This window comes from Halichoerus grypus, chromosome 5 (genome assembly GCF_964656455.1).
Source record: "Halichoerus grypus chromosome 5, mHalGry1.hap1.1, whole genome shotgun sequence".
Lineage (NCBI taxonomy): Eukaryota > Metazoa > Chordata > Mammalia > Carnivora > Phocidae > Halichoerus > Halichoerus grypus.
Genome location: NC_135716.1, coordinates 144,511,812 through 144,524,358, shown reverse-complemented (window position 1 = coordinate 144,524,358; position 12,547 = coordinate 144,511,812). Strand labels below are relative to the sequence as shown.

The 12,547-nt window shown below is 53.7% G+C and overlaps 1 protein-coding gene across 1 annotated transcript in view; it reads left to right on the top strand.

Moving 5' to 3' along the window:
- The window catches only part of MROH7 (maestro heat like repeat family member 7), a 42,828-nt gene extending 31,146 nt beyond the window's left edge, over nucleotides 1-11,682 (top strand). The window contains exons 16-22 of the mRNA XM_036113994.2: nucleotides 3,439-3,579; nucleotides 4,254-4,433; nucleotides 5,021-5,176; nucleotides 5,447-5,569; nucleotides 8,625-8,727; nucleotides 10,842-10,904; nucleotides 11,438-11,682. Coding sequence (XP_035969887.2) covers nucleotides 3,439-3,579; nucleotides 4,254-4,433; nucleotides 5,021-5,176; nucleotides 5,447-5,569; nucleotides 8,625-8,727; nucleotides 10,842-10,904; nucleotides 11,438-11,682 — 1,011 coding nt within the window. The remainder of the gene's footprint in view (nucleotides 1-3,438; nucleotides 3,580-4,253; nucleotides 4,434-5,020; nucleotides 5,177-5,446; nucleotides 5,570-8,624; nucleotides 8,728-10,841; nucleotides 10,905-11,437) is intronic.
- Nucleotides 11,683-12,547: the final 865 nt, after the last annotated feature.

Here is a 12,547-nt window from a genome sequence, read left to right as displayed (position 1 = left end):
AAACCCACTCTCTCCCTCCCTGCCTCTCTCTCTTTAGTTTAGAAAGAATCGTGGTAAAATACACATAACGTAAAAGTTACCATTTTCGCCAAGGTTAAGTGTACGTCCAGGGGCATGAAGTACGCTCACACCGCCCATGCAGCCGGCAACACCATCCACAAAACTGTTCATCTTCCTTCCCCAGTGCAGCCTCCGCCTCAAACTGAAACTGTCTCATGAAATACTACCTCCCCAGGGGGCCTCTGCAGCCCCTGGCGACAAGCATTCTGCGCTGTCGCTATGAGCTTGCCATTGCAGGTTTCACTGAAGCCGAATCATACAATATGTCCTTTTGTGTCTGGCTTATTTCACTCAACATCATGTCTTCAAGGTTCGTGTATGTTGTTAACAGGGCTCAGAATTTCATTCTTTTTTAAGGCTGCGTAATACTCCCTTGTATGTATCTACCACACTTGGTCCGTTCACCTGTCCGTGGACCCTTGTAAAGCCCACTCTCCTAACTGCCACCTGTGCTGTCTCATGTGACCTGCTGGTTGTCGTGCTGGGGTCTGCGCCTTCATCAGGGTCTACAGTGGGGTTCAGAGGTAGGAGGCTCACTTTCTGCTCGGAGAGTAGAAGGTCAAGGAAGGCTTCCTGGAGGAGGTGCCATCTGAGCTGGGCCTTGACAGGTGAGTAAAGTTTGCTAGATGGACAGGAGGCAGCATGGCCTTCCAGGCATTTCCTGCATCTTTTCTGCCTCTCCAGCTGGACTGTGAGTCTGGGGAGGGGGGACCATGTCGTGTTGGCATTGCATCCCCAGCCCCAGCCCTGAAAGCTCCCCAAGTAGGCGGATGGATGAGTGAGTGCCCTGATGAACACTTGGCCTGGCCCTGCAGGCACCAGTAGAATGTGTCACTTCTGGCAGGGCAAGCTAGGGGCATGCTCAAGGAGTCCAGAGAGATTCCGACTAGGTCTGCCTGACTGGATCCTCATTTCTAGTCAGCCACTTCTCTCTTAAGTCTGTGAGTGGCTACCACTTGTGGTTCTTGGGGGGGATGGTGGTGGTGGCACCTTGCCAGACCTCAGAGGACATTCCCATGTCCACCCCAAGGTCAGGGGTGCTAGGCTTAATCTTTCCCGAACATTCCCCTGGAACTCTGAGCAGTGGCCCTCCTCCCTGGAGCAAGTATCCTCAGCCAGGTTCAGTCCTTCTCCCGCTCCCCAGAAGAGGTGGGCTGCTCTCTGCCAGAGCCAGGCCCACCACAGTCACTGTGGCACCTTGACGTAGCTCACATATCCCGCCCCGGCCTCCCCAGTCACCTATGCTGTGATCGTCTATGTGTGTGCTTGCTGCTCCCAACGGCAGGGGAACTCAAGGGAGCTGTGTGACCTCAAGTCCTGGAACCTGCCTGTGCCTCAGTTTCCTCATTTGCAATATGGGGATAATGAATTGCCCATCTCATAGGGTTTTTTTAATAGAGAGAGAGCACTAGAGAACTCATGCAAGCAGGGGGAGGGGCAGAGGGGGAGAGAGAGAAAGAGAATCTCCAGTAGACTCCCAGATGAGTTTGGAGCCCCACTCGGGGCTCGATCCCACGATCCTGAGATCATGACCTGAGCTGAAATCAGGAGCCAGACGCTTAACCGACTGAGCCACCCAGGCGCCCCAAGGGTTTTGATGAGGATTAAATGAGTTCACGTAAAACTCTTAGGATAGTGCCTGCATCTAGGAAGCATCGCCTGTGAGTCAGCTATATTGCTATTATTATTATTATTGATTATCATCAGTACTCTTCTCTACATCTCTAGTGTGCAGGCCGGAAACTGGTGCCGGGCGGGCCTGGGTACCAGTTGTGTGGCTGGGCAGAGCGAGGGCGGTGGGTGGAGCCTCTCCTCTACTGCCTCCTCCCCCTCTGGGCCACCGCCCTGCCCCTCTGCCTGGCCCTCTCCCCTTGTCCTACTGACTCGGGGTCTCAGTAGTCACAGTAGCGGTAAGGCCAGGGAATGGATGAGAGAAGTGTTTATGAGGATGACCAGGCAGGAACTGAAGATGAGTTGGCTGCCGTGGGTGGGAGGGTGGCGGGGAGAGGAAGGAGATGGGGGTGATGCCTGATTTAGGCTAGGACAACAGAGGGGTGGTGGTGCTAGACCTGGCAACGGGAACACAGGAGGAAGGGCAATTCTAAGGAGGAAAGGAACTGAATTTCATGTTGGACCTGAACTCTTGCACCAAAGTGTCCCCTAAGCACACACTCTCCCCCAGAGCTTGTGTTAGGTAACAGGAACCCAGGGAGTAACGGTCAGTGTTTGTCCTCAAGGAAGCCCCGGGGGGATGCAGGAGGCAGATGCATTAAGCAGAAAGGGGCACTCAGGTTTCCATGTTCAGGGCTCCCAGGGGCCCAGAGAAGGAGGCAATCCACCCAGGTGAGGTGAGGTCTGGGGGCATGGTCAAACACAGCTTCAAGGGGGGCCGAGTTTTAGATGGAGCCATGCAAGGTGAGTTGGGACTGGAGTGGAGGTGGGCGCCTTTGCAGAAGGGCATCCTGCCAGCACAGAGAGGACAGAACAGCCTGGATCATTCCACAAGCAATGGGCAGCTTGGTTAGAAGCTGGTTGGTGGTAAGAGTGTGGGCTATAGGGTGGACATGGAGTGAATGAGGCCCCAGAGGCAAGCTGGGCCCAATGGTGAGAGGCAGTGGGGGGCACGGGGGCTCTGAGCTAGAGAGTGATGTGTTCCGCCTTGCTATGAGGTGGTGATGGACATCGGGTGGTGATGGACATCGGGCAGAGATGTCTGGCAAACTGTTGGTTTTCCAAGTCGGAAGCTCCGGACAGCGGCACAGACTAGAGACAGTGACTAGGGTGTTACATGCCTAGGGACAGCAGTTAAAGTCCTGAGCAGAGGAGCTCATTGAGGACAGTGGGCAGAGGGAAGCCAGGCAGAGAGGACAGAGTTCAGCGTCACCAACACTGACGGCTGGGTGGGGACAGGAGTGAGTGGCTGTCATAACTAAACCAGTGCCATCCAATATGATAGCCACAAGCCACATGGGGCCTATTCGGCCCCCGAAATGTGTCTGTCTGAATTGAAATGTGTTTTAAGTTTAAAATTCACACCACATTTCAGACTTGGTTCAAAAAATTTTTTTCACAGAGTGTAAAATATATTAATAATGTTTATATTGATTACGTGTCGAAATGATAATACTTTGGATATACTGGGTCAAGTAAGAGGCATTACTAACATTAATTTCACCTATTTCTTTTTTGCCTTTTTAATGTGGCTCCTAGAAAATTTAAACTTAATGCACGTGGCTTGCGTCGGACAGCACTAACCAGATAGCCATCATTCATGCCCCACACTCAGCCCCTGGTCATCCAGCGAGCACTAGCGGTGCATGGGGAGACAGGGGGCTGCCCTGCCCTTGGCTCAGGGAGTAATTCCTGTTACTCCCGCAGCTTCTGCAGATGGAGCAGGTGCGGCGGATCCCGGAGGAGTACTCTCTCGGGCGGATGGCAGAAGGCCTGAACCACCAGGACCCCATCATGAAGGTGCTATCCATCCGAGGCCTGGTCATCTTGGCCCGCAGGACTGAGAAGGTGAGCAGAGGGCAGAGGAGAGCCCGGCCCAGCCAGGCCCTGAGCTGGAGGAAGGAGGGAGCCTGGCCATCACTGACTCTCAGATGCTGGAATCCCTGTCTCTCCCTGCCTCAGTTGCCCCATCTGTAAAGTGAATAGCCTTTAATGATTCCCTATACACTTTATTCTTTTTGAAATAGTTTCTACTCCAGTTTTTTTCCACAGTAACCCTGAGGGCAGTATGTCTAGGAGGGGTTGGGGATGGCGGTAATTATTCTTATTTTATAGATAGGAAACTGAGGCCCAGATTGTTGGTACATCTTAACATTTTAAAAAAGTGCTTTGTTTTCCTCTACCAGGCACTGTTGCGGCTCATGGTATAGAGGGATGAAGGGACAGGATGTAGACTCAGAAAGCTAACTAACAATGCAGGTCCTCTACCGAGTGCCAACAAGGGGTGGCAACAAAGGGCCTCAGGTATCCAGACCCGGAAGGAGTCAGTGAGGCCAAAGAGGACTTTGGGGACAACAAGAGCTTGAGCAAGGGCATTCCAGGCAGGTGGGATGGCATAACCAAAGGCCTGGAGGCAGCACGTGCTCCACCAAGTTCATCTTAGTGAATCAGAGGCTGGGTCTCCCACCTGTCAGCCCCTACTGTCAGGTAGGAGCCCGCATCCCAATGGTCCTGCCCCACAGACTGCCAAGGTGCAGGCCCTCCTACCCTCTATGGTGAAGGGCCTGAAGAGCATGGACGGGCTGCTGGTGGTGGAGGCGGCCCACAACCTCAAGACCATCTTCAAGGGGCAGGACCGGAAGCTGATGGACAGCTCGGTCTATGTGGAGATGCTGCAGATCCTGCTGCCACATTTCAGCGACGTAAGGGATCCCACGGTGGGGCGAGGGTGCGAGGGTTGGGGGGCAGCCCATGGAGGGTGGCTCTTGACTACTCTGGGGGCTGCTATAGTTCTGGTGGCCTGCTGAGGCAGGGCAGAGCGGAGTCAGCCCCAGGGGAAGGGGCACCTTGTTCCAACTGGCCCATGTCTTTTGCACCGAGAAAGATCCTTCTCTGATCGGTTCTCACAGAGAGAACTCTTTTGTAATCAAGTCTCGCCAGACACTTGCCTCATTGCAATTGGCCCACCTAGAGGGGGGCACGTGTTTTTGATGCTTCCAGCAGAGGGGGGCATTTTCCCACTTGGCACTAAGGCACCTTTTAGGTTAGCAGGGGGCCCTGGCTGGGGAGAGCAGGCAGAAGTCCAGAGCTAGGCTCCAGTGAGGGAGGCGCTGGCCCCAGATCAGCCCCACCCGGTGGCCTCCACCCTGCTCCATCTCTGTGTGTCTTGTGCCCGGAGGGTCCCCCAGAATGAGTGGGAGGAAGGCCGCATGCCTCCTCATGTGGGGCTCAGAGGCCCAGGCAGCCCCTTGGAGGAGGGAGCATGCCTGAGCCTCGGGGTCTGCCCCAGTCTCGAGAGGACGTGCGCTCCTCCTGCATCAGCCTGTACGGCAAGGTGGTCCAGAAGCTGCGGTCGCCCTGCACCCCGGCCGTGGAAGAGCAGCTGATCAGCACCTTGGTGCCCCTGCTGCTGATCATGCAAGAGGGCAACGCCAAGGTGAGCCAGGTGAGTGTGTGTAGGCAGCGGGCCCTGTGGCCGAGCCTCCCTTTATGGAAACCAAGCCAGAATCACTAACCATCCATTATGGACAAGCCTGTGTTCCAAAGGCACCATGTCAGAATTCCTCCGCAAAACGGACAACTTCACTTGTGCCTTTCAAATAGGAATTGATTTTTCTAGAATTCAGTTTCACAAAACCCTTTTTTTTTTTCTGGAAGATGTTCTGGCTGTTCTGGAATTCCCCAGCTCTGGTATTGTCTTCCTATTGGTCCCCAGAAATGTATAAAGACCCTGTTCCGCTGTTCTTGCATCATGGCATGGGAATTGCCAAAAAGAGCTTATAGCCGGAAGTCCTGGGACAACCAGCAGCAGACGGTGGCCAAAATATGCAAGTACCTTGTGAGTGCTTTCAAGACCACAGTGGTTCCTGACGAGCGTGTTGGAGGTGGGCAAAGCTTTCCCCTTTCCTCTTCCTTCTTTTTGCACAAGCATCCTGACCGGCAATTGCACTATTACCCACACGTTGTTGGCTCCTGGACGTTCATCTGCATTTCTGGCTTCTCAGTTCTGGTGTCCCTCTCCGGTGGCTTACCGGACACGTCCCCGCTGACCCACACACGCTTCAAGCTCGACATGCCTCTTCTGAGCTGATGGCCTTCCCATTTCAATTCTGCTCTGTCCCTCTAGATCCCCAAAGCAGAAACCTAGAATTACCCTAGACTCCATCTCCCCCACCTTCCACAATCGATCAATCTGAAATATCCTAAACATCTCCGCATCTGTTTTCTTTCGCTTCCTGTCCCCACGGTCCTTGCCCTTAGTTCAGGGCACGGATGTCTCCCAGCTGGGCTGTGGATCCAGCCACCTCCGGCTCTCTCCGCCTTGAACCTCATCTCTTCCGATCCCATTCCCACTCGGGCCACCAGAGCAGTCTGCTTCAAACACGAGTCTGTCTATGTTATTTCCCTGTTTCAGAAGCTTCACTGGTTCCCTGTTCTGCATCAGCATTTCCCAGGGTGTATTCTCTGTGACACCACCCCACAGGAAATGCCCCACAGGGGAGAAAAGAGGCTCTAAGATGAATAAGTTTGGGAAACACGGCCTCGCCATCTTCCTCTTGGGGGTTTTCAATCCCTTCGGCTCACTAAAGGCTCTGAGATGGTCTGTGCTGAGATGTTCCATGGTTGTTGATCCATGGTTTCCCAAACTTATTTAACCACCAAACCCCCTTTCTAGGTAACATGTGAGGGCATCCTGAGGTAGGAGCAGGCCACCCGTACTCCATGGAATGCACACTGCAGGATGCAGCCCAGTCCCTCTGCACACCATTTGGGAAGCTTTGTTCTAAGTTCCACCTACCTACCCTGCTGTCACAGGCGCCCCAGGACGCAGACTCAGGGACAGAGATTAGCATGCAGGAGGTTTATTTGGGCACGGCCTTGGGATCGACCCCTGTGGAAGGGAAGGCAGGGACAGGAGGAGAGGTCAAGCTGCAGTGTAGCTTTGGGGGAGGTCTCAGCCACCACTGCAGTGAGATCCCCCACATTTGGGGCCAGGGGCCAGGTCTTTACACCCCCGTGTCCATTTGTTACTGGATGCCAGCCACCCTGGGAAAGGGACGTGACCTTGGGTCGGCAGTTCTCTTCCTCGGAGGCAGTCCTCAGTGTTGGGGGAGAAATCCTTCACACCAAAGGGAGACCTGGGTGGGGCATGCCAGCACCCCCCACAGCAATCTAACGAAAATATGCAGAGTCACAGATGGTTCCTAGGATTAAGAAAAGGGCTGGACACCACCACTATCAGTAATGCTCAAAACCTCTGCAGTCCAGGGTCTAACATTATTCCCGTCATTTCATGAGGGAAAAAGAGGCCTAGGGGCGGTGTTTGGCCAGGGCGCTAATTCAGATACCTCCAGCGACCAGGGAACGGGTGGAAAATGATCACGGGTGACACAGAGGTGGTGGGACCTCTGGCAACATGGAGGCCAGGCCCTGTTGCAAGCATGAGTGGGTGATCCTGCTCACGGTGCAGGCCGCTCTTGCCAGCAACTCTGCTTTCACAAGAAAAGCTAGAGACGCAGATTTTTATAAGACATTAATTAGCAATCAATTGAGCTTGTTGAAAACACTGTGCTGGCCACTGCTCTGCCAACTCTTCATGGCTTGTGGGCTGTGGGCTTGTGACCTCTGTGTTAGGCCCTTCTAGAGTCCCTGTTTTGGCTCTATCCAGCACCAACAGGTTCGCTCATGTGAAGGTCAACTTCTAGCCTGAGCTTTAAGGGGGGGGCAGTAACCCATTAATTAATTCATTCATCCATCCATCCATCCATCCATCCAGTGCTTTCTGGGCAGCTCTGCCACACCAAGCTTTGTGTCCAGGAAGCTGCGGACTCGGAGCTGAGTGAGCTGGCCCCTTCTCCTGGGGGAGCTCTGGATCTGGTGGGGGAGATAGGTATAAATAATCACAGCACAATGTCATAGGTGACATGACAAGGGCTGTGCAAGATGCTGCAGAAGCGTGAAGAGTGGTGAGAGCCGCTCTGTCTGAGAGTTGTGAAAGGCTTCAGGGAAGGGGTGGCTTCTGAGCTGAGCCTCAAGGGATGAGAGGGATCCATCAGATGAAGAAGAGAGGGAGGGGCACTCCAATCGGGAGCAATCGCTTGTACCAGGCACAGAGCTGGGGAGAGCCGGGCCACATCCTGGCACTGGAGCAGAGTGTGCATACCAGGTAGAGGCATTGGTGGAAACTGAGGCAGGGGAGCATGATCATGAAGGCTTTGATGCCAGGCCCAGAGTTTACTCCCTGACATGCAGATTGTCAACAGGAGAGTGATCGTATGAGATTCTTCTTCATCTCCCTCCACAGCCTCTTAGCAGAATGCCTGCCCCCTAGTTTCTACTTGATCAAACTCATCCTGAACACCACCGTCAGACTATTTTGCCCAAAACATTGCTTTGTCATTGCTCTATCAAGAATGGATTCTGGCTTCCTACTTTCTGATGCATAAGTAAGCCTTATTCCTGTCTGGCTTTTAAGGACTTTTAAGACCTCTCTAACTCTCTAATTTATTCTTCACTGCACTGTAACTTGAATTCTTCACCCTGATCAGACCTGTCTCCTTATCCATCATGTCCCTTGCATGCCATGTCCATTCTCACTTGGCTGGACTTCTTATTTTAGAACTTTATTTCAACTTGCAGCAGGGGGTGGACTGGAAGAGGATACACTCAAGGCAGGAAGACCATGGAAAGGATTGTTGCAATCCACTAAGAGAAGATGAGGCCTGGCCTCTGGGGGCCTCAGGCGGAGGCCAGGATGGGTGGCAGAGAAGTTTAGGAGGCGAGGAGCCAGGGCTCGGCTGCCTGACAGGGTCACCATTCCTAGCTTTGGGAAGGGTGGATGGGCGATTGGTCCCCCTGAGGGCCAGCACTCTTGGGCTTTCTCTTTGTCCCAGGTGACTACACACCAAGACAGCACCTTCACATTCCTCAGCCAGAGCCTGGAGTATGCCAAGAGTTCCCGGGCCTCCCTCCGGAAGTACTCAGTCATGTTCATAGGTAACCTGGCAGAACTAGTTTTGCTGCTGGGACTCTGCCTGCCCTCCATTTTGCTTCCTCCCCTTGGAAGGAAGCTGCCAGTCCTTCTGGCACCTGGGAAATGCCTCCCTTGGGTTCAAGGCTTGGCCAGCAGACAGTCATGGTGCAAATTAGAAAGGTCTTCCCTCCTCTAAAATCCCTGCTTGGGAACTGGGCCACAGGGTGGATCCAGCCTGGAGTCCTTGTGCAGGTCACAACCTTGGCAACTGTACACAGCAGGACTGCTGCTTCCTGCCCGCCCCTCCCACCGCTAGTACAGCATGGCTCCAGGCCCAGCGGGAGCCTACCATTGACTGTGTCAGGAGGGGCCAAGCTGTGCAGTAGAAAGAGTGAAGTAGAATCTCAGCTCCGTGATCCCCTTTCCACGTGACCCCAACCGAGTCATTTACTGCCACTGAGCCTGTTTCCTCACTTGTAAAATGGGGATTAACTCCTGTTTCACAGATCAGATGAGAATACTTTTTAAAAAACGTGAAGCCTGGCTAGTCAAGGTACTCCCTCAACATAGCTCACTCCACATTTCCCATAATCCCAACCTCTGCCTTTCTGGGGAAAAAACAACTAGATTCCCCTCACTCAGAATCCCCCACTCTAGCCCAGAGCCTTCTGATGGCATGTGGGACTATCTCCTCCCAGCTACTGCCCTCCCCTCCCCCAAATAACCACACACTCTTCACCAGGACCAAGAGATCCCACTGCCCAGGAGCTTGGAGAGGATGACCTTCCCATCCCCCACTTTGAAAAGCGATGCTTCTTTTGGTTCCTTTCCTCAATTCACTTGTGGTTTTCATCGGTCCAGTCACCCATGCACCCATTCACTGGTTCAGTTAGCAAACGTTGCTTGATGCTCCACTCTGTCAGGCACTGTGCCTAGTCTAGAGAAACAGAGAACCCTTCCGGAGGTGATGTGGATGGCAGGGGTGGGGGTGGGGCGCGTGTGCTGTTAACATGATCCAGGCAGGGACAGAGGAGCAATGCCCAGGACCGGGGGCATCCCTCAGACTGTGGGGGCCTGCTCAGAGGCAGCTTCTCACACAGAGTGACATTATTTCCTAGACGCTGACTTCTCTAAATCCTGCTCCAAATTAATCACATCTAAAAATGTTAGTGTTTAACACTTGAGTGTGTTCTCTGAGTCAGAGGCCTGTGCTGGGGAAACGAAGCAGAGGAGAAGCGGTGTCCATCCCCGTACAACCCCCTGCCCGATGCAGTGATTTCTCACCTCTTGTGCGTTCGTGAAACCCTGAAGAAAGTTATGAACACTTTCCCTAGAAAAATGCATACATGCATACAATTGTGCGTGTGATTTAAGATCCTCAGAGACTGCCCTTCCCACTTGCCCACCTCGAGTGCATCTAAGCGGGAGACCTCGGGTCTGGTGGGAGCGGTTCATAGGTCACAAGGTATATCACAGTATATACAGATGAAGGGAAACTCAGGTGCTCTGAGAACCCAGAGAGGCACCTAACCGAGTTTGGGTGCAGGGTCAGGAAGGATTTCCCGGAGAAGTAATTATGTTAAGCCGAATAGTCAAGGATAAATAGGAATGAGCCCGGCAGAGAAATGTGGGAAGGGCCTAACAGCAGGCCACATTCAAGGACCTGCAGGTGCTTTGGGAACGAGGCATGCAGGCAGGGAGTGGGGGAGGGCTGGACAATGTGGCCGAGGAGCAGAGTCTCAGGCCTTCCAGGGCCCCACCAACCACCTGCTTGAAAGGTATGCGAGGCACTGTGTCCTTCGCATGAATGCTGCTCAAACTACCTGAAGAAGGGGGGCAGCTGAGGCAGCACTTCCCTGAGTCTCAGATCAGGACACTGAGGGCCAGCCTGGGTAAGGGACCACTGTCAGAGTCAGCTGCAGCCCAGCTCCTGTCCCTGTCCTGGTGCCATCTCTGCCCTCTGGACCTGCCACCTCTCCCTGGGAGAATCTGTCCCAGGGTCAAAACGAAGTCCTCCTTTTATGTCCTCATTTGTGGGACTCAAGAAGGGTGGGAGAGTTTCTCTTAGGAGGTCTGGTCTGAGGGTGGGGGTCAGAGTCAGGAGGTGGATGCACTAACCTCTTGGATTACACTCAAGGGTCCCTGGTCCCCTGCATGGAGAGCATAATGACAGAAGACCGTCTGAATGAAGTTAAAGCAGGTAAGTCATACCCTGCATCTTTGAGATCTCAGGGGGCCGGTGAGAGAATGAGTGGGCTCACAGTGGGTGACAGGAAACAGAAGAGATAGGTCTCAAAGCAAGTGGCTTCAGCTCAGCCCAACTGTGCTAGTCTTTATCCACAGTGAGTAGTGTTAAGGGGTCACCAAGACACAGAATACACAGCCCCACCCTAGGGGAGTTTACAGTCTAGGAAACCAGACTAGAAAATAAGCCCAAAACCATTTCGTGCAGGGCGAATAGTTCAGACTCTTACTGGGGCAGATTAATTTTGTAACTGGGGAAACGGATGGGAGCCTGAGGCTGGAGCAGTCCCAGAAGGCTTCCTGAAGGAGGCAGTTTTGATTCAGGCTTTGAAAAGCAGGAACGGTTTGAAGAGCTGGGAGGAAGGTGAGATGAGGGGATGCTGAGCAGAGTGCCTGAGCCAAGACACAGAAGTGAGAAGGAAGGATGAGTGTGAGACCTATGTGGAGACCTGGTCTTAACAAGCGGCCTTTCCCCTCCCTGTGACCCAGCTCTGGAAAACCTGAGACACGACCCAGAAGCATCAGTGTGCATTTACGCGGCCCAGGCCCAGGACCACATCCTGGCCAGCTGCTGGCGGAACTCCTGGCCACTCCCGCACGGGGACTCGTGGGTGTGCGACCCGGCCACCACGCACCGCTGGAGCCCCAGCTGTGAGAACCTGCCCACTTCCCACCAGCGGCGCTCCTGGATCATGCAGGCCCTGGGCTCCTGGAAGATGTCCTTGAAGCAGTGATGTCCCTGAGCCCCCAGCCCTCCTCAGGGGTGGCCACGGCCACAGTCATGCCCCTATAAATGCCACGTGGCTTACCTCTCCCTGTGAGTGTTTCCTCATGGGAGACACTGTGGCTCTGTGCGACTCATCGGCAAGATGAGCGTGGCCTTCACTGTTGACTCGGTCAACATCGACAGACTCACACAGGCTGTTGTGTCCACATTTTATAGGTGGGGAAGCCATGCTCTGAGAGGTGAAGTGGCTTCCTCATGGCCACAGAGCAAGTCTCCTGCCTGCCTCAGTGTCCCCTCCCCCACAGGGAGGGTAGAAGAACAAAGGGGGATGGTGATTGGAGTGGCTTTAGGGGAAGGAAAGGAGAGACTCTCCCACCCCATGACATCGGCACATCCTGGAGCCCTGACCTCTGAGTCCCACTCTCGGGTCTCTGCTCGGAGATTGGCTGTCTCTTATTCGGGTCACATTCACTGAGCACCTCACCTGGACCAGGCCTGCTCTGGGTGCTGGAGGAGAACAAGACCAGTCCCAGGCCCTGGTAATTCATACTCTGAAGCAGGGCTTCTCAAAAGGGGTGATTTTGACCTGTGGGGAATATTTGGCAATATCTGGAGACATTTTTGTTGTTGGATGGAGCCCAGAGACGCTGCTAAACATCCTACAGTGCACAGGACAGGCCCCACAGTGAAGAATTATCCATCCCAAATGGTCAAAAGTGCTGAGGTTGAGACACTTTGGTCTAATGGAAGTATCAGAGACATGGAAAGACACCAACAGCCCAGTGCTGTGATGAAGGAACTCATGGGAGCTGTGAAGTCCAAAGGATGTACATAGGCCAGCAGGGAGTTGGGGTGTCAGGGAAAGCTTCCCA